This window comes from Alosa alosa, chromosome 12, assembly GCF_017589495.1.
Source record: "Alosa alosa isolate M-15738 ecotype Scorff River chromosome 12, AALO_Geno_1.1, whole genome shotgun sequence".
NCBI lineage: Eukaryota > Metazoa > Chordata > Actinopteri > Clupeiformes > Clupeidae > Alosa > Alosa alosa.
In genome coordinates, this window is record NC_063200.1 from 5,141,405 (window position 1) to 5,163,332 (window position 21,928).

Here is a 21,928-nt window from a genome sequence, read left to right on the forward strand (position 1 = left end):
CAACAACAAAAATCTTCAATGATTCCCACAGCCCATGAGGAGACATAGGCCTAGGGCCTATATTAGCCTATACAAGTATAACAGAGAGTGAATGTGTGTAATGTAATTTGTAGGTGCTGTGCTGTAGATGGGGGAAGATTCAGTAGGCCTACCGCAAATGCACATTTGTGAAGGACATAAGGACATGATGAGGGTGTTGGGTCACTGTCTGAATGAGTTCAATTTCTCATACATTTGTGAAGATAAATGATGAAGGTTTTTCAAATTGTCTTCTTTTCTTGAGTTGAGTTGAGATTTCAACGATATAGCTATATACACTGCTCAAAAAAATTAAAGGAACACTTTGAAAACACATCAGATACATCATGCTGGATATCTATGCTGATATGGACTGGTTAATGTGTTACGAAATGAAAGGAGGGTGTTGGATGGACCAAAACATAATGTCCGAGAGGTGTTCTATTGCATTTAAGTCAGGGAAGTGTGGGGGACAGTCAATTGTATGAATTCATTTATCCTCCAGGAATTGCCTGCACACTCTTGCCACACTCTTGCCACATGTGGCCATCGTTGTGCACCAGGAGAAACCCAAGGCCCACTGCACCAGTACAGGGTCAGAATATTTCATCCCGATACCTAAGAGCAGTGAGGGTGCCGTTGTCCTGCCCACAGAGGTCTGTGCATCCCTCCAAGGGTATGCCTCCCCAGACCATCACTGACCCACCACCAATCCGGTCATGCTGAATGATGTTGCAGGCAGCATCATGTTCTCCATGACATCTCCAGACTCTTTCATGTCTGTCACATGTGCTCAGGGTGAACCTGCTCTCATCTGTGAAAAGCACAGGGCGCTAGTGGCAGACCTGCCAATTTTGTTTTCTATGGCAAATTTCAAATGAGCTCCACGGTGCTGGGCAGTGAGCACAGGTCCCTCTAGAGGCCATCGGGCCCTCAGGCCACCTTCATGAAGTCAGGCCACCACCTGTAAAACCATTCCTGTTTTGGGGGTCATCTCATAGTTGGCCCTCTAGTACACCTGTAGTAAATTTCGTTGACATCAAAGCAGGTGAACCTGATTCACAACCACCTCTGTTGCATAACTGGCCAGATCAATATCCCAGAAGTGTGACTGACTTGATGCTATACTCCTATGACCAAGTGTTCCCTTTATTTTTTTGAGCAGTGTATGTTTTTTAAGAACATGTTTTGAATGAAGACAGACCATTCATAGGTGATTGCAACGCGTCTATTCATAGGTGGTGGCGCCGAAGCCACCAGCAGAGGACGCTACATGCGAACATAAAAAGCGCACAGAACAAGGCATCGCATCTTGCCAATTTTAACCCAGACTGAAACGTTCTGGTAGCCTACTTCAGCATTGTACGTCGACGTCGCATCTCTTTAAATGCCTTTAAGCATCTTAATGGTATATGTAAGAACCGTGTCGCTCGATTTTACTTCGGTACTTGCTATGCCCAGGGCCTATAGGCTAAGTTAATATTTTTAACTACCTCCTGTTGCCTACAGCGAATAATGAGTATTACTTCTAGACTGATAATAACGGGAATAGAGTGGAATATCTTTCGACCCCCACTGTCAGAACAATGCAGATACAATCTAACCCATAAACTGAGACGCGCACCTTGCGCTTCAACCACGCACCCGTGCACTGCAACTGAAGCGTGTATGGCACTCAAAGCAACATCAGGATTGTGGAAAGATAGGCTACCCTCTTGCATAATAGCCCTCTCATTTTTTTGTTTTAATATTTCCCCCGTATTTCAACCTTCAACTAAATGCATTTTCATTTGTAAAATAATAATAATAATAATAATAATAATAACAATAACAGCCTAATAATAATCATAATAATAATTTATTTGTATTTATTTGTACATTTAGCACCTTTCATACACAGAAAATGCCAGCTAGAAAAAGTGCTTTACAAAACCTGCATTTAGAGAATACATGTAACCACAATAATAGAGTCAGTCAGTCATTATCAGTCACTCAGACAAATTAGCCAGTATAGACAGTACGAAGTAGTCTATAGCCTACACCAATCTGAGTTATGGGCCTATTTGCATGGAGAATACATGAACAGTCTCTTACAGACCATCTCTTAGTTTCGGTCTAGCTTCTAGCCAGCAGTGTCAGCCGGCAGCTGTTAATGTAGCATACAAACTGCGAGCCAATTTTATTCAAGGAAGTCCACGCGTCGTAGGGAGGGCGGCGCTTCTGGCCGCTGCTGAGTCGAGGAGGAGGGTTTAAATTAGCCCCACCACTACAGCACGCTCCAAAGTACGGGGATTGCCTTGCCTGACAGTTGGAAAAGATTGCTGTTGTGATTTTAGTCAAGACAGCGGTGGTCTTGATTCAGTACTGAGAAACCGACATAGGCTTCGTCGATATCAGTCAGATACATGTAAGTACGCTTCTGAAGTTATACTTTATTGTGCCGTTGTCGGCGCTTATGGTAAACTGAGACGTAGCCTGTTGTTTCTTGTGGTGCTGTTTTGAAAGGGAGCTTTTCAGTGTTAACTTGCCACTGAATTATTTGACGGAACGTAGCCTACGTTGGGCTATCGGTGAAACTCTTATATTTCCCTGTCAAGTAGGCTAGGCTATGTTTGGACGACAGCCTTTGAGTCTATCTTTGCCTATATCTTACCACTTAAAAAGATCGTGCGGCCAGCAGATAGCATGTGTTTTATAAACCTATATCCTACCTGCCTTGCGAAGAAGTTATAAGCCTAGTTTAATCATAGGGTTGGCTGGCTGGCTAATGTCTGGGAAACAGTCCCCGTGAAGTGAGTTTTTCTTACACAAATATATTACATTTTGGTGGTTATTTCCAAGTTGCCTGATGGCTGTTTTGTTTTTTTGTCTTATGCAGGTGCAAATTAACAGAAGATGCTGAACCAAGATAACAATTTCAAAAAGGACTTTCAAGCTCCAGATTAAGACTTTTCGTTGCCCGGGGTTTACGTGCAATTTCTATACATCGACTCTTAGTAGGCCTACTGTCCGTTTGATTCCTGCACAAACATGGCGTTTTTAATAAAGAAGAAAAAGTTCAAATTTCAGACTAATTTTACGCTCGAAGAGTTGACAGCGGTACCCTTTGTCAACGGGATGCTCTTCTGTAAAATCAGACTGCTGGACGGTGGAGATTTTGCCATTTCATCATCCAGGTAAACGTCCATTATTGGAATGAGAGTTGATTTATCATTTGACTACAGTGGTAATTTGATGGTAACTTGGTGTATCCAATTTAATTTATAGTGACACTGAATTTCAAATAATCTGGATTATTTCTGCAGATTTAAATAATTGTTGCCGTCATTGGGCAGGTTTAGGTGAAACACCTGCTTTACACCATCTCTGAAGCATGTGGCTTTGTTCAATTTTTGTTGTCTTTAGCCTACACAGAATCATCATTAATATAATCTTTTATAACAGAGCTCATGGCAGTTTAAAAAAAAAGACCTTTTGTATGTGTGCGCCATCATTTCTTTGTTGTAAATTTGGGATGCTCTGCAGAGCCTTCTTGCTATGCCACATTAACCACAACCTTAAAGAGGTGGTGGTGGTGGGGGGTAGGAAGTCATTAATTGTGCCCAATGGTAACAGGCGAACAATAGCCTTTTCATTCTCATTGAAGTCTTTATGTTTTTTTTACATATTGCAGAGCCTGGATGTTGCAAAGTCATGTACATTTAATTTTGGATGATGTGAAATTTTGGCTTGGACTTGGGTCACCTTAGATTTCAAATAATTACTTTTGTTTAATCTAAAATCGATTTTAAGCTACTGTATAATGATGAAGACATACATTTGTGAGACTGGCATATTTTGTCTTATGCCTATAAATGATGTCTCTGGCTGCATTGTAAAGGGACTCTGATGAGTTAAGTGTTAATGGTGAGGAGCTGCACTCTGCACTTGACCCTAGCCAGACACAGTGGCTTGTGTGGGAGAAGGATTTGGAAAAGCAGCCTGAACCCGCTCGCCCCTGGAACCATCCTTGTTCGTTTTGTCGTTTTCGTGTGTGTGTGTGTGTGTGTGTGTGTGTGTGTGTGTGTGTGTGTGTGTGTGTGTGTGTGTGTGTGTGTGTGTGTGTGTGTGTGTGTGTGTGTGTGTGTGTGTGTGTGTGTGTGGTGTTGGTCTCCATGCTCCACTTTAGAGAGGAGCTCTCGGTAGGGCCCAACGTCTGAGCCGGCTGCCATGACTCATGAGCACTGGCATCAACACTCAGACACAAGGTTCTGTTTTGCCTACAGACGGAGTGGATTTTCCAGTGTTTTAGATCTGTGAGTGTGTGTGTGTGTGCACGTGCACGCACGGATGTGTATCTGCGTCCTGTTCTCCTTAGTCCATTGAGATGCCTTTTGGCGTCTTTGCTGAGAAGTACTGTCATCAAAGGCCACCAGCCGAGCTCACTGAAACATCATTAGGAGTCTATTTAGCCACCTCTGAAGCCTGGGACAATCACAGGGGCGGGTTCACTCACGCTATGAGCGCTAACAGCATCCTGAGTGCACACTGGTGTAGTCCTTTTGCTTTCCACTGACTTGTTTGAGTTTAAATGCTCAATAGGCAGCGTTCTTCAAAATATGGTGGGTGGATTTCTCAAAGTGTGGGATGTAATGAGAAAGAGATAGAGAGAGAAAAGGCACATGATCAGAAACATCCAGAATATCTCGCATGCTTTGCACACTATTGCAAGTTTGCAATTTCAATGAAAAAAGTTTATTTTTTAAGTTTATTTTGCATGTAATTTTCTGTAAATTACATGGCATATTGCGGCTTTATCCCTTATAGCCTAATGGTAAGTTCAGAAACATTCATATTAAGAGAAGCATATACTAGGGAAGGTTGCTGATTTTGATAATTCAGGGATCCAGGCAATGTGTATTCATTGATTTCTTGGACACTTGCTTGCAAATGAAGAGGAAAATGTAGCTGTTGATATAAAACCATGGTTAGCTACAGAAACATTGGACCTGGACATGATATTTCTAGCCAGGCAAGATATGTGTGCACTTGAAAGAAATTGGTTCCTTACTATTGTTATTATCTTTTCTTCCCTTGGTCTCTTTCTTCACACCCGTTGATCTCTCAAGTTAAAGAAGATAGAGAGGGTAAATTCAGTCTGCCAACATGACAAAAGAGGCCAGTTCAGGTTTCAAAGTAGCATTGATGGAGGCCGGTGCATAAAGCCTTGTTCTGTGGTCTCTGTCACCTCAACACCTTGTTAGGGTGGTTGCAGACATGGTGGCATTGAGCTCTCCAGAACATTCTGTTCCCACAAGAATGCAGGTGCTTGTTATGTGCTGACTCCGACTCATTCTGTGTCAGCTCTCTGTGCAGGAGGAAGCGTTTAGTTGACAGCTGTCATTCAGTGCGGCTGCAGCCTTGTTTGTGTTTATAAATATCAGCCTAAGCTAGGCCAGGCCAGATGCACAGGTGTCTGGGAATGGGCCACTGCTTTGCATATGAGCAAAACAGAATAACTGTACACATGGGCCTACTTAAACAGCAGTGTGTGTGTGTGTGTGTGTGTCTGTCTGTCTGTCTGTCTTCGTGTGAGGGATTGTAGTGTTTGTGCGTACACACTTTCCAAACTTCCAAACATGCTCTGTAAATTTCCTTTTTTGAGGGGGTCTGTTGCTGAGGCTGAATATCCTTGCAGCTGTCTTATCTGATTAAGTGTATTTGTAAAAGCTCTGCCTGTACATTGTATGAGCTTGTTAGTGTTTGTCTCCAGTTGTATTTCTGAAGTGTGTGTGAGAGAGAGAGAGAGAGAGAGAGAGAGAGAGAGAGAGAGAGAGAGAGAGAGAAAAACAAAGTGTTATTCTCAGAGGCATATGACTAATTGGAATGAGTGTGCCATCACATGGCAGTATGACCACTCTGTGCCAGGCACTGAGTGGCGAGCACTGCCCAGACACCCATGCACCCAGATGCCCGCCACTGGCCTTGGTCTGAACAAAGCCCTGAGTGTGTGGCCCAGAGGAGCAGGGAGGGTGGGGGTAAGGGGTGAGCGAGAGAGAGATAGAGAGAATGGCACTGTGGACAGTGTGTTTTCTCTGCACAAACCAAGCCACAGTTCTTCAGCCTTCTATTTTTTTTCTCCTCCTCTCTCTCTCTCTCTCTCTCTCTCTTTCTTCCTCCTCTGTATCTTGTTCCCTTGTTATCTCCCTCCTTCTCTCGTTTCAGCTCCTCATCCCTCTGTACTCATATTTCTACATCTCTCCCACTGAGGTCATGAAGCCAAACGATGGCAGAGACCAAAGGCTACTCTCTGGCCCTGCCATCGCCATGGCCCTGCTGCCCTGGCATTGGGTTTCGGTTGGCAAGGTGAATAGTCCCTTGGCTTGAGGGTATACTAATGCCAGCTCTGCAGAGTTGAGCCATCAACCTCCCTCAGTGTGTGTGTGTGTGTGTGTGTGTGTGTGTGTGTGTGTGTGTGCGTGTGCGCGCGTTCTGGGGTGGGGGCAGTCTGATGAAAAGAGGGCAGAGAAGGCACTACAGCATGAAGGATGAGCATTTGCTGAGCCTGCTGCTTTTTTAATGGTGGACCTGCACAGCGCTCGCTAACATAGCCTCTGACACTCGTACATCACAGTTTGACACTCATAATGACTTGAGATAGAGAGAGAGAGTGTGTGTGTGCGTGTGTGTTTCTTTCTTGCAATGTCTTTCTTTTACCTCAAGCCCCTGTCACCCAGTGCAAAGTATTATCACCTCCCATGAGTTACACGCAGACTTGGAGGGGAGCAAGAATAGAATAAAGAATAAGAGCTGTGTGCTGTGTGCTGTGCGCTGTGTGCTGTGTGCTTATTGGGTTTCTGGAAGTGCATTTCAACTCCCAACTGTTGACCGTTCTGGTTTTGTGACTAGATCAGATCATGTTGAAATACAAGAAGCCTGAAATTCCTGGTCTGGGAGGTGGCTCCCAGTCACATGACGCACTCAGCTGCCTCGTTTGCCCGACATTTCTCAACGGCCCAGGTTGAAACTGCTCCACTCCCTGGTTCTTGTGTGTACGTAAGGAACAAAAGCAAACATCGAGGCCATCCAGGCGAAAAGCAGCAAGTGCTCCTTTGGAGGCCAATCTATGGTTAATGTTTGCGCAAGGCTGTGGCTGTTATGTCACGCTCTTTCGCCCGGCTCTCCATCAAGGTCATCGCGGTCTGTGTCACCCACTCAAGCTCAGCAGGCCACAGGCAAATCTCTGGCCACCACCTGGCAAGGAAACAGTCACAAATGGAATAGTTGCCTCAACCATAACAGTGAAATGCATTCATCACAGCACTGTAAGCAAACAGAACTCAGGTTACTGAGGGTCAGATGCCTGTGTGTTTATGGGCAGAAAGGCCCTATCTGTTCTCACAGGTATACCTTACTCATTGGCTTGTCCGTGTGTTCAGGGGAATTTTGTTATCTGGTCATTTGTTCCCTATAACTGTATTAAGTCTTGGCCAAGGGGAAAGGCGGCTGTGTGAAAAGGAAGTTGGCTTCTGACTATGTGTTCTGTCTTCTCTTGTCTGTAAACAAATGATCTTATGATGTTTAGAACTCTAAGAGGTTGCTGTGGAGATGGGCCAGTTTGTATTTATCTTCCCTGGGATTGGAGCTCTTTATCTTCTCCTCTTTTCCCTGATCTGTACATCTGCTGTCCTCTTCCACTCACTCTCTTTCTGATGCTCTTCTTCATTCATTCTCCTCTTCTCTCTTTCTTTCTGTCTCACGCTCATCCCTCCCTCTTGCCACTCCCCAGTTCATCTAATCCTTCTTTTCTCTGCAGGTTTGAGGCACTCCCTACCTAGTTGCACCATTTCCATCATCTTGTTGATCTTTGCACTGCTAACCTCTTCCCCGTCCTTCTTGGCTTCAGACAAATCTTTCTGTCTCTCGGTCTTCCTCTGATTCTTCTTTTTCATTTTCTCTCTCTCTCTCTCTCTCTCTCTTTGTCTCTTTATCTCTCCTTAATGACCTTCCCTTTCTTCTCTTCTCTCTTCTTATACTCTTCGCAATGGGAATCTTCATCTGTGTATTTATTTGTACGGTCAACATCAAGATAATGGATCAGCTGAGCAATTCATTTTTCCCAGATGAGGGTGGAAAACTGCCCAGCAGGTCCCGGAGGAGAGGATGAATTATTGTTTTTCCGCCAGCAACCAGACCTCTGGAGTTTGGCCAGTCGAAAAATACCTCACATTCTGCTCATTTCGAAGCACCAGCATCCAAGTATCAGTGAGGGATCACAGGGGCCAGTAAATGCTTCTTGTCCAGAGTGTGTTTTCCTGTAAAGGGGGTGGGTTAGATTTCCCCCTGACTAATGAGGCCTTCAGTTTTATGGTGATGAATGTTTGGGAGGAACCGTCAGAAAGTATGACTTTGTTTATCACCGCCATCTGAGTAATGGATGCTGTTTTTTTTATTATGTGGCCCAGTGAGAGTGCTTGTATGTATGAATATGTATGTGCACGTGTGTCTGTATACATGGATTCTGTATTTGAATTTTTTTGTGTGCAATCTGTGCTTGTGTGTGTCTGTGTATGTGATTCTGAATCTGTGTATTGGCGTGCGTGCATTTGTGTGTGTGTGTCTGTGTGTGTCTGTGTGTGTCTGTGTGTGTCTGTGTGTGTCTGTGTGTGTCTGTGTGTGTCTGTGTCTCGGGGGATACTCTGCTGGGAGTTTACAACATGTATACAGGCTCCGTGGAGAGACTTCTGTAACTGTAAACACTGTGATCTCATCCACACACTCTCTGTTTTCTTTCATCTCTCCTCCTGTGCCTCCCTCTACACTCACACTCACTCACACTCACACTCACACACACACACACACACACACACACACACACACACACACACACACACACACACACACACACACACACACACACACACACACACACACACACACACACACACACACACACACACACACACTAAAACATGTATCCAGGGCACAAGCATGTCTTACTGATAAATTCTATTAAAGAGTCCTGTTTCATAACACTAAACACCAGCCGGCTCCACCCCTACTCCCCTTCATCGATGCGTGCGCCCACTCAGGTGCAGGACAGAGTCCAGTGCTGGGGCTGCAGGTTGGCTCTCTCAGGCCACTGCCATGCCTTATTCATGAGCCGCAGCCACGGGAGGCCCTCCGCGGCCAGGTAAAAATATCAGGGTCCGGACAACCAGCTGCAGGGCTCTGGGAGGAAGAGGAGGAGGAGGGAGGAGGGAGGAGGAGGGGGGGAGAAAACAGTAATGAGGTGTCAGACACACAGCAGCACATAATTGGTGCCTCTCTCAGTCTTGCAGACACATATCGAGAAATAAACGACCCCGTAGAGAGAGGAAAAGAGGGAGGGAAGGGTACTGGGCAGAGAGAAAAGAGAAGGAGGGAAGAAAGGAAGGAGAGGCAGAGGGAGTGGGAGAAAGAGGGAGAGGGAGAAAGAGAGGGAGAGGGAGAGGGAGTGGGAGAAAGAGAGGGAGTGGGAGAAAGAGAGGGAGAGGGAGAAAGAGAGGGGGCTTTATCTGCTGGACGAGGGAGAAGGAGGGAGAGAGGGGGCTTTATCTGCTGGACGAGGGACTCTGTGAACGTGGCAGAAGGGGAGCGCGCCAGCATGGCCTCATTCCACAGATTCCACAACAAGGGGAAAATGGAGAGAGGAGTGAAAGTGAGAAACGGAGTGAATAGAGGGGCCACTGAGATGGAGAAACGAGCCGGAAAAAGCACGCAGCCTCAGAGATATGGGACCCACGCACACACACACAATCCTGAAATCTCTGCATATTTACTTAATAGCCTACGTGCAAGAAAGGCTCTCTGTACGCTGGTTTGTTTCCGGTGGAGCCAGGTGTGTTTGAACCTGCCGCTATTGTTTATGTAATTAGTATCTACACGCACTCGGCTGGGTGTTGCACTAGTGAATCAGCATGTTCTGATAAAGAGGGATTTATGTCTGTGTTAAAATTGTTATTATTGGGCAAACAAGGTATTCCATGTTGGAGGGAAGGAGCAGAACATAACAGAAGATGACGTTACAACAGAGTTAACGCTCCATCGGAAATAAATGAGCGTACAGGAGCCTTTCATGCACATAGTCTATTAGAAATTCCCAAAATCTCTATATATTCCCTTTATTAAGAAATCCACTAATCTCTCAAATGAATAAAACCTGCCTGTCTGAATATTTTCATCAATAAACTTCCTTCCTCTACCTTTTGTCTGAGTGTTTAGTTGCTCATGCTGGCGGTTTGGTTGCTCAGGTACAGGTGATCCAGGTGATCTTCGCTTACCTGTGTCCCCTTTGTTCTCGGAGCACAGCGTACTCCCACACCCTGCCTCATCAGTAACGGTGTGGGGATGATCTTTACACAAGGTGATATGCAAAGTAGGCTAAAAGAACCTGTACTGACCTGAACTTCTGTGTGTGTGTTTATGTGTGTGTATTTGTGTGTGTGTGTGTTAATGTGTGGTTAATAGTGTCACATGAGTGCTCCCACTATCTCAGTCTGTTTCCTGGCTGTGTTAAACATGCTTGTGCCTTGGTTCTATGCTTTATTGTGTGTGTGTGTGCGACCTAAAGCAGGGCCCTCCCAGTCAAGAACAGATTGAGATTAAGATTTAGATTACGGCTTCTCCCATCCCATTCTCATGGAGTGACTTAGAGCAGACTCAGGAGTCTATCCAATCAGGAGCAGACTCAGGAATCTATCCAATCAGCCCGTGAGAGAGGATTGCTTCATGGAGCCCAGACACACAAGCGTCCCCATGACGATTAAAAAAGACACACACATGCACGCACGCCAGTCATACACACCCTTTGTAAACTGTAAGGTGTTGTCAGATTTGACTGTGCCCACTTTTTTCCCATTACAGCAATCTGCATGCAATAACACACACACACACACACATACACGCGCGCGCACACGCACACACACCTCTCAAATGAACACCCTGCCTCATCGTAACGGTGTGGGGATGATCTTTACACAAGGTGATATGCAAAGTGGCTAAAAAGAACCTGTACTGACCTGAACTTCTGTGTGTGTGTTTATGTGTGTGTATTTGTGTGTGTGTGTGTTAATGTGTGGTTAATAGTGTCACATGAGTGCTCCCCACTATCTCAGTCTGTTTCTGCTGTGTTAAACATGCTTGTGCCTTGGTTCTATTGGTTCTGTATGGCCAGCCTAAAAGCAGGGCCCTCCCAGTCAAGAACAGATTGAGATTAAAGATTTAGATTCACCGGCTTCTCCCATCCCATTCTCATGGAGTGACTTAGAGCAGACTCGGAGTCTATCCAATCAGGAGCAGACTCAGGAATCTATCAATCAGCCCGAGAGAGGATTGCTTCATGGAGCCCAGACACACAAGCGTCCCACTTGACGATTAAAGACACACATGCACGCACGCCAGTCCTACACACCCTTTGTAAACTGTAAGGTGTTGTCAGATTTGACTGTGCCCACTTTTTTCCCATTACAGCAATCTGCATGCAATAACACACACACACACACACATACCACGCGCGCACGCACACACACCTCTATAATAGGCTCCTAAACTAGAGCAGACAGCTCTGTTATCTCCCCTCCACCAGGACCACCCCACACGCACACACTCACACAGTGAGTTCATATGTGCTCTGCCCTGCATCAGCCGTAAAGATTCCGTTTACACTGATTCATACAGTTTATGGCTTCTGCAGTCACAGGAACACCTGCAGTGGGCCAGATAGCAGCGCTGCTGCTCTTGTGCCTGATTCAGCCATCAGGTCTCCGTCCAATTAAAAGAGAGAACAAAAGAGCCGTAGTGTCCTCTCTTCTCCATGGAGATCTTAGAATGTTTTAATTAACTACAGGAGGAAGCAGAGGAAACGCTATTTCCATCTCCATTTTTTCCCTCTCTCTCTCTCCCTCCCTCCCTGCTGTCTTTGAAGAGTGCCTCCCGGGTTGAGTATGGCTGAGTATCTGGAGAGGGGATTTGCACATGTTAGCGTAGTGCCCTACTTCCTCTTCTGTGGTCACTGGGACTGCTTTTTGGTTGATGAATCATATCCAGTTTATGGAACAAAGAGGGATGTTTCAGCTAATGTGACAATGTTATACTCTGACTCATGTAGTATGTTCATATTAATTAGTGCTTAAGTTGAGATTGCTCTTGGAATGAGATGTTAGATGTCCATCTTGTGTGTGTGTGTGTGTGTGTGTGTGTGTGTGTGTGTGTGTGTGTGTGTGTGCGCTGTGTTGTTTAGAATAAGATACTAGTTCGGGTCTTCATTTACAATGTGTTCATTGCATTTGAGTGTCACCTCGAGCGTGTGGTCTTCACTCGCCTCTAATGTAGCAGGAAGTATTTTCCCATGAATCTTGTCTTGCTTTGCACTCTTGTGGCCTTTGCATTCAAAGTAATCCACATACCCTGGATTGTGTTTGCAACTCTGTATCCCTGTTTCTGAAACTCTGTTGCCATTTCACACCCAGGGGTTGCAAGAGCAGATGATGTCTTTATCTGTGTGAAGATGACTGCTGTATTGTGACATGGAAAATGCCCCTGAAATTCTGCTCTGTTAAGCCAGCTAAGATTTTTTTGTTTTTTCTCTGTTACTGGCCTGATAACGTTGTTACTGCTTGGATACACGCCCCAGTGTGTGTCTGTGTACATGTGTCTGTGTACGTGTGTGTGGGTATGTTTTCAAAGGTGAGAAGATTAATGTTGTTTCAGATAAATAGGCAATGCTTGTGTGTGTGTGTCTTTTTTATTATCTGGTGTGTGTGTGTGTGTGTGTGTGTGTGTGTGTGTGTTTGGTTGTTTGTGCCTCTCTGCGTCTATGCCAGTGTTTTACGATGCGTTAATGCCGCGGTGTGCACGCACCCAGGCACCCAGGCTTGTAAATGTCGATTTAAAGCCCCATTTGATTGAGGCCAGTGAGAAGGAGGGGAGCAGGGGAAGGAGGGTGGGGGTGAGCTGGGTATTGCCCCCCCCCCTTACACTTGGTATAAGCCTGGGTATGCAACCCCCCTGTGTGTGTGTGAGTGTGGTTGGGAAATGTGGTTGGGAGATGGGGGGGCTAGTAGTGTTGCAACTGTTTTGAGGGGAGTGTGAATGCCTGTTTGTGTTTGTGAAAGTGTGTAATGGGGTGAAGAGGGGTGTGTTGTGGTCGGCAGTACCGTAGGCGCTGATCCCTTCGTCACTCTGGTAAGGCCTGGAGAACAGAGGAGTGAGATTCTGACAACTACAGGCTCACTCCAGACATGTACACACAGAGCTAAATATGGACATCATTAAATATGGACATATGGAGCTAAATATAGACATCATTATTTTCATATGTTCACAAACGTAGAATAAGAGCTTCTGATGGAACCACTCAAATGCCTGGTGCTCTTAGGCCAATGGTGGAGTACAGCCTGCTATTTGAGTTCTATTTCATAAATGTCAGGCTATAGTGCAACTCTCTAGCTGTTTTGCACCAAACCCTGTGATATTTTTAACAGGCACACTCATCCACATATAATGTGTGCAACTATGTCTGGCGTCTGTGTTGTCTGTCATTAACGGTCTAGAATAGTCACCAACAGCAGCTTTTTAAAGCTCACAGAAGAGAAACTAGCTTCCTGTCCCGAGGTATTACAACATGACAGAACGGTGACTGTCACCACATTCTAGTCTTTCATGTATAGTTATGTGCACATTTTGTGTGTGTGTTGATGCAAAATGTTTCAATTTCTTTTGTGTGTGTGTGTGTGTGTGCGCATTTATGTGTGTGCACATGTGTGGTCTCCCCTGTGCTTTGACCTATGACATTTGTGTGGGGTGAGTGTTTATCATAGAAAAAAGAACAGGCTAAGTAAGGCCTTTCTCTGGACTGGTGATTATACACTTTTCAGGAAAGCTGTGTCTTGGCTCCCTCCACACTCTCTCTCTCTCTCTGTCTCTCTCTCTCTCTCTCTCTCTCTCTGTCTCTCTCTGTCTCTCTCTCTCTCTCTCTCTCTCTCTCTCTCTTCCCTGTTCTCTTCTTTCTCCCTTTAAACGCACAGACCGCTCAGAGGCTCCGCGGTCTTCTCTCCCCCATGCAGTTCATCTTTGCGGAGCTGAGCTGTAGCCGTGGTCCATGTCAGGGCTGGTAACTGGATCAGCGGAGGCCCCTGACCCTCCCCGCCATGGCCACGTGTGCAGTAGCACTGATGCTATAGCCACATGCCGCTAGCACACTGTTTTCATTCTGTGGCCAGACTACTGTCAGGTGCATGGCAGAGGCTATAGTATCAGCAGACTTTTCTTGGGTCCTCTCCCCCGTGTGTGTGTGTGTGTGTGTGTGTGTGTGTGTGTGTGTGTGTGTGTGTGTGTGTGTGTGTGTGTGTGTGTGTGTGTATTATGTGTGTGTGTGTTACGTGCGTGGGGTTACCTGCGTATGTGAGCCTATCTCTGTGGTGTGGTGTGAGGTGTGGTGTGAATGTATGTTTGACATGATGTATGGCGTCCAGGCTCAGACACGTTTGCGCGGTAAGGTGAGCAGGGTGCAGAGGGAGGATCGGCAGTCACATGAGGTGAGGAACTAAACGCCCCAGATAGTTGAGGTGAGGAACTAAATGTTCCAGATAGTTCAGGTGTGGAACTAAGGAACAGCTGAGCTGGGACTGGTACAGTAGTTGGCCACCAGGCCATCCGGCTCTGCCAGTCCATGCAGTCACTAGCAGAGAGTAGAGAAAGGCTTTGAATATAGTGCTGAGTGTGTTGATTTGGAACATTGGAAAAATCCCTGTTATTGTTAAGAAATCTGCTTTTATCTAGTGGTTGAGAAAGTCTATGACGTTAGAGAAGAGGTGGAGTTTGTGTGTGTGTGTGTGTGTGTGTGTGTGTGTGTGTGTGTGTGTTGTGTGTGTGTGTGTGTGTGTGTGTGTGTGTGTGAGACGTTTGCAGTTTGCAGACGTGGACCTAACCTATGGTCTGTTTCAAGGCGTTGCTGCAGTGTCTGCAGAATCAGCTGGGTTTTCTTCAGAGGGAAAGAGAGAGCAGAGTGAGCGACAGAGAGAGAGAGAGAGAGTGAGAGAGCGCAGAAAGAGAGAGAGCAGAAACAGGCAGAAAGAGAGAGAGGGACAGAAAGAGAGAGAGAGAGAGAGAGAGCAGAAAGAGAGAGAGCAGAAACGGAGCAGAAAGAGAGAGAGGGACAGAAAGAGAGAGAGAGAGAGAGAGAGAGAGTGAGAGTGTGCAGAAAGAGAGAGAGAGCAGAGACAGAGCAGAAAGAGAGGGAGCAGAAAGAGAGAGTGAGAGAGAGACCACAGAAAGAGAGAGAGAGAGCAGAGACAGAGCAGAAAGAGAGAGAGGGAGAGAAAGAGAGAGTGAGAGAGTGTGCAGAAAGACAGAGAGAGCAGAGACAGAGCAGAAAGAGAGAGAGCGGACGAAGTGGAAAGAGAGGCATGTGAGTGTATGAAGTGGCTCCCAGAGCAGAGCAGTCCTATTCCCCTTGACCCGCAGGCTCTCAGTGCCTCCCAGAGCAGTCCTATTCCCCTTGACCCGCAGGCTCTCAGTGCCTCCCAGAGCAGTCCTATTCCCCTTGACCCGCAGGCTCTCAGTGCCTCCCAGAGCAGTCCTATTCCCCTTGACCCGCAGGCTCTCAGTGCCTCCCAGAGCAGTCCTATTCCCCTTGACCCACAGGCTCTTAGTGCCTCCCTGTGCGTGCTCATATGGACTGGGTGTTGACCCGCAGGCTCTCGGCGTCCCTGTGCGCGCTCATATGGACTGGGTGTTGACCCGCAGGCTCTCGGCGTCCTATGGACTCCCTGCCCAGGCCATATGGACTGGGTGGTCCCTGGGCATATGGACTCCCCACAAGCTTGGGAGACTGGCTTCACTGGTCCAACGGAGAAGCTGCCTCAGCTGCCTCATCTGCTGCCTCGTCATTTCACCCACGGCTCAGCCAATCAGAACACTCCGTCGCAAGTTAAATGTTTTCAGCTGTTGGCTGAGCATAGTGTCAACCGTTCGTCAGTGTCTTCGCTCTTCTCTCCCCTTCTCTCTTCTGTCGTTGATGTTCTCTCTCTCTCTTTCTCTCTTGTTCTTCCTCTCTCTACCTCTTCCTCTCTCCTTCCCTCTCTCAAATCCTCCCGGGCTTGCTACTTTGAGTATTGAAGTGTGTGTTTGTGTGTGTGTGTGTTTGTGAGTGTGTGTTTGGAGGAAGAGGAAGGTGTGTGCGGCTCTGAGAAGTAGGTTAAATCAAGTCCTCGGGGAGTGGAGGAAAGATGGGTGGAGGTACCGACACAATGAGGGAGGGAGAGAGGAAGGGTTAGTTTAACAATACAGTAAACATGCTCACACACTCACACACACACACACACACACACACACACACACACACACACACACACACACACACACACACACAGTCTCTTTGCCATACCATACCACACATAGTTGGCGGCGGTACAAGCTAGGCTAGCGGCTACAGGCAGTGTTTTGTTTGCGGCTTCCCCCCCCTCTGATCTGGGGCCTGTTTATTTAGGCTCTGACACCGAGCACTGCTTCCCCCACGGCTCCTCTCCTGCCCTCTGCTCTGCTCTGCTCTGCTCTCTGGTTGTGCTCAGTCATGGTTCACAGGGTCAAGGAGTCAAAGGTGAAGGCAAGGAATCATGTGTTTCCTCTGTTCTTTGTGGTCGACGTGGAGTTCATATGTGAGCATGTATGAGCGTGTGTTCAGTGTGTTTGTGTGTGTCTTTGTGCTCTGTGTGAGTGAGTGTGAGTGTGTGTGTGAGTGTGAGTGAGTGTGAGTGTGAGTGAGTGTGAGAGAGTGTGAGAGAGAGAGAGAAGAATCGGAACACCCACCATCTCCCTCACGCAGAGATAGAGTTTTAAAGCTCCCTCCATTCACTCAGTTGCCTACACAACACACACACACACACTCCCAACCCATCTCATTCCAAACACACTCTCCCACCCAGCCTGTGGAAACCTAAAGAAAGCACCACAGACACGCTGCTTATGGGCTTGTGCTGTGTTGTGTTGTGTTGTGTTGTGTTGTGTTGTGTTGTGCTGTGTTGTGTTGTGTTGTGCTGTGCTGTGCTGTGCTGTGCTGTGCTGTGCTGTGCTGTGCTGTGCTGTGCTGTGCTGTGCTGTGCTGTGCCTCAGAGACACACTGCAGTGCCGTGTAGTGCACTTTTGTTTTTCACCCACTTTCTGAAGTTCAGGCACAAGTCATGTGCTTTGAGATGTCCAACTGTGCAACAGTGCATTTGTATTTGACTGGCTTTGTTACCTTTCTGGAAGCGTCATATGTCATATGCAAAAACTTCTGAAAGTCTATGTGTGTGTGTTTGTGTGTGCCTTCAGCCATCATATACCCATGGTTGAAGGCACATGAAGGCTCCCTGCCTCACCAACACACACACACACACATCCTCTGGCACGTCGCTTTGTCTCGGAGGCTTTGGCGTCCGTCGCAATCCCAAGTTTCCATGTGAGTAGGGACCTGCACTGTGATTTTCTGGAAAAGAGGTCGCCAGGAGTCCAGCTGTCGTGGTGGCGTGGAGAGTGTCGACTCGTCGAGTGGCTTTCAAGCGCTTCTTCAGGAGGGGAGATCTTTTATCTTCTCTCTTTATCCTTTTCACTTTCCGGCATTCCTGTCCCTCCCCGGCCCTGCACTCCCGTCCACTCTGATGGGAATCTCCAGGCTGCGGAATCTGTTTACTGGAATCTTAATCCGGCACTTTGGTCCGCTGAAACACACTCAGATCAAGTCAGATGGAACTGACGCGGTCCGATTCCTATCTGGTTATGATATATGGTGTGTATGTGTGTGTGTGTGTTTTTGTGTGTGTGTATGTACTGGGATTACATTTTCTCGAAAAGCTTTTCAAAAGTGCCCGCATGCCTGTTTAGAGGTCAGGGGTTACATTCTCCTTGGCTCGGACTGCTTTCTTCCAGGATTCCTCTTCAGGAGGGCCACCTGGTCAAACCGTCTGTAGTTATTCTGTGTCTGATTTGACTCCAAGAGCTGTCCACTCTAGCCGAACTAAAAAAGCACACAAGACTCGCTCAGCACATCACTGCAAACCCTCTCTTTTGCCTACAGGCAAATAATATGCCCTGATAGACTGTTATTTTGACAGCTGCACTTAACTGTGTGTGTGTAATGTGCAAGGAAGTTTTTATGAGCCTAATATTGGAGTGCATCAGAAATGACACGCTGTCACCAACGTCAATTTTAAAGCACTTGACATCAGCATTAAACAGATGTGTTTATTGCTGTCTCAGAGCGATTTGTCAGCGCTCGTCATGGTTGTGTCTGCTCTGTCCACACTAAATCATACTAATGGGTTGAAAGCGCTGTGCACACAGGCTCAACAGGTCGACAGGTGGGAAGGAGCTGCCCCATACCTCACACCACATGAAAGCAGCTGACAGGCCACAGCCGGACACTATTGGACAGGACATGCTCACAAACAGGACACGCTACTTTGTAATTACTGAAGAATTCCGCCCGCAGCCCACCCTATGAATCTGATATTTTAGTGGGTGTGGCACGTGTAGCACCCGTCTATTCGTGTGTGTGTGTGTGTGTTTGGTGTCTGGGCTTGTCCCTGTGTCGAGGGAACGTGTGATTACAGGACGCACGCTCAGGGAGGGACGTCTGAAGTGACATCACTGACGGTCAGTGTCCCTCCCTTCGCTCCGGATCCCCAGAGAGAGTTCTGGGAAACCTGTGATTTGCACTGTCGGTACCCGGCAGGCTACTCGTATAGTTCCCATAAGTATAGGAATGTTCTCGAATAGAAGAGTAAACACCATCAGAATTCAGTGAATGGGTGGAGCCCTTTCTCTAGTGAGATGGAATTTCTAACCATGTAAATACAACATCGGTCAAATTTAAGTGCAGTGTGTGGTTTATGTACAGTATATATATGTATATAATGTTCCAGAGTATACGGTACATATGAAGGGATATTGAGAGTGCATTGATAGTATGCTACGTTTATAATGTGTGTGCTTTCAAAGTTTAGCTAGCTACCCTTAATCCCTTTTCTGTCTTGCTTTTGTGTGGTTCTTTGTCCCCCCATCCCTGCCCCCATTGATTTCAAGGAGAGAGAGAGAGAGAGAGAGAGAGAGAGAGAAAGGGGTGCAAATGGAGACATCCATGGAGAGAGAGAGAGTAGCAGAAAGAAAGAGGGAAGTGAGATGGAAACAGGATATACGGTGTGTAAACTCTTAGAGAGAGAGAGAGACAGAAAATAAAAGTTTTTATACATTTTTTACTGTACAGCACTTCTAATGCACAAGTTTTTGTTATATACAGTGTACGCATGGATATCTATTCACCACTTGTTCACTGCAACATATTTGTGGTATCCATTGGGGGACTTCAGAATGCCATGTGTATTTAAGAGCTCTGTTGAGGGTGCAAGACGATTGCTATAGCAAGTCACTGCTGCTTGTATCATTTCTCCAGTGTGTTCTAACGCCACAGCGGCCGGATGCCTCACTACTGTCCTGGCGATGGATGTTCTCGTGCAGTCCCGTGCGGCACGGTTTCCCTCCGTGGGCTGTGGGACCGCCCGCAGGCCTGTATGATTAAAATGCCACGCTCAGCACCCGCACGACTGATCGCTCCATTTGCTGTGGTGTATTTCCCCATGATGCTGCGGTCATAAATATGGAAAAACAATAGAGAGACACTCCAAAGGGGTGTGTGTGTGGAGGGGGGGGAGTGGGGGTGGGGGCTTATTGATTCAGTCACTGATCAAATGGGTATCTTTATCGATCAGACCCTGATGGATTTATCCACGGCCATTGTGTGTTCCATAAATGGACTACATTGTGCCTGTTTGTGCACATTTGTGTTCTTGTTTAGTTAATGTTTCACAGTGGGCTCCTTTGCTGATCTCAAGGTGCTCTAGGAAAGTGTCTAGAGGTTGAGGTCACATGGTCTTGGGTAGAGTTTGGCATGTTTCAAAGCCAAAAGGCAACACTAAAGCCATTGTTAGTCTCTAGTTCACTTTTCCAGAGTTTGCCTTTTAGTGCAACATCCTTATCCTGAGACGAATGCTATCTGTGTGTACAATTCATCTGGACTTATGGTCTTTGCCAGCAGCACCAAGGACTTTAGCATAGTGTTGTACTAGTTGACCCACAAGCTAAGCCTAAGGGTCAACTGGGTCTGTTTGAGCCAGAATGGAGGTGAATGCACCCTTAAGGCCTGGGGCAGTTTCCGCACCCCCTATGCCTCTATGTTATGTAAGCGTGCAGCTAACACTGATAACAGGCCAAGCCCCAGGACTCTGTTTGCATACCTTATCAAAAGAGTGGAGACAGGACCTGCAGGTACCACCTAGTCCAACCTTAAGCAACCATCATGCTCAAGGTGTGTGCTTGTGAGTGTGTGTGTCGTGTTCATGCGAATGTATATGTCTGTGATTGGACAATAAGATTGAGAGAGAGAGAGATTGGTGTACTGAGTGTTCCCTGTGTTCTTTTTCCTACTAAAATGGGGAGGGATCAGACAATCAAGATGATGATAGAGAGAGAGAGAGAGAGTCTGTTTTTCGTTGTTTGTGTGTGTGTGTGACAGTTTGTGTTTTGCTGCTTGTGACCTCTCAACTTTAAGAAGACTTCTGTGGACTTTCCTCTTATGGCCAACACTGCTTGAGCAGAGATGTACAGTGATGTATGTCTTGTGTGTGTGTGTGTGTGTGTGTGTGTGTCTGTGTGTGTCTGTGTGTGTGTGTGTGTGTGTGTGTGTGTGTGTGTGTAAACAGGCCGGGTGAGCAGGAACAAACGGCAGAGCTCAGAATAACAGAGCCAAGCTGTCAGCCCCATGAAATATTAACTGTGTTCTCAGACCTCTCCTCCACACATCTCTCTGTGTCATCTCCGTTTTATATAAATAATATAAAAATATACTGCAGTGCGTACCTTGAGTTAAGTGGCCTGTTTTAGCCTGCACTTAAACAGATGCTCTTGCAACGACCTGACTTGGCCTGCAAACACTTCCATGCTCTTTCTCTCTCTGCATACAGGTTCACCTGTCTTTACTTACATGATTCAATTAGTCAGGTGTGTGTGTGTGTGTGTGTGTGTGTGTGTGATTCTTTTGTGCTTCAGTGGCCCCTGTGTGATGGTATATCTGTGCCAGAAACACATTGCGTACCTGGCTCTACACAAGGGCTAATTTTAGCTACAGGAACCAGTGAGTGCTTACAAAAGCCCCAGAGGAGTGGTTCCCTAGGGCCTAGGCACACGCAAGTCTCCCAGTCGCATCTCATCCATCCTCTGGAGCTGGCCGCAGTTCAGCCAGAGCCCTGTGGGAGAGTGTGTGTGTGTGTGTGTGTGTTGTAAAAAAGACAAGCACCTCCAGCGAGGGTGAGCTGGAGCTTTTGGCCCCGAGCTCTAATACAGGAAAGTGTGCCATTGGGCCGAGTGGCTCGTTATCGTCTGCAGGGGCGGCAGCAGCCCCCCCCGCCTCCAGTTCCCCTTGATCATCGATTCAGTCCCATTCAGTAGTGCAGAGGGGTGCCAGCACTGCCAGACACGGGCAGAGGAGCTCTAATTAGGGCAGCGGGTATCCAGTGCCCTCAGCCTCTGCCTCATGCCTTGCCAAGTGGAGAAGCAGAGGGTGGGAGGGAGAAAGATGGGAGGAAGGGAGGGAGGGGGAGAGAGAGAGAGGTGGATGAGGGGGGTAGACAGATACAGGCACACAGACTGACCTGGGATCAGAAGAGACTTGTTGGAGACAAGTGGATTCCAGGCGGTTTGTGGCTTGTGACAGACTTATTGATCAGAGGAACCGCAGGCACTCTGATGATATAAAGGGGGACTTACTGGGTCAAGTAGATGCAATGTGGTAGCAATGCAGCCTGGCAAGCTAATCAATTACGCTGTATTTTCTTTCACTCACACGCTCTCTCTCTTTCTT

General features: G+C 46.9%; 1 protein-coding gene across 1 annotated transcript in view; it reads left to right on the forward strand.

Moving 5' to 3' along the window:
- The first annotated feature begins 2,205 nt into the window (after nucleotides 1-2,205).
- Nucleotides 2,206-21,928, forward strand: part of fam102ab (family with sequence similarity 102 member Ab) — a 51,975-nt gene continuing 32,252 nt past the window's right edge. The window contains exons 1-2 of the mRNA XM_048258777.1: nucleotides 2,206-2,425; nucleotides 2,897-3,194. Coding sequence (XP_048114734.1) covers nucleotides 3,049-3,194 — 146 coding nt within the window. The 5' untranslated portion in view covers nucleotides 2,206-2,425; nucleotides 2,897-3,048. The remainder of the gene's footprint in view (nucleotides 2,426-2,896; nucleotides 3,195-21,928) is intronic.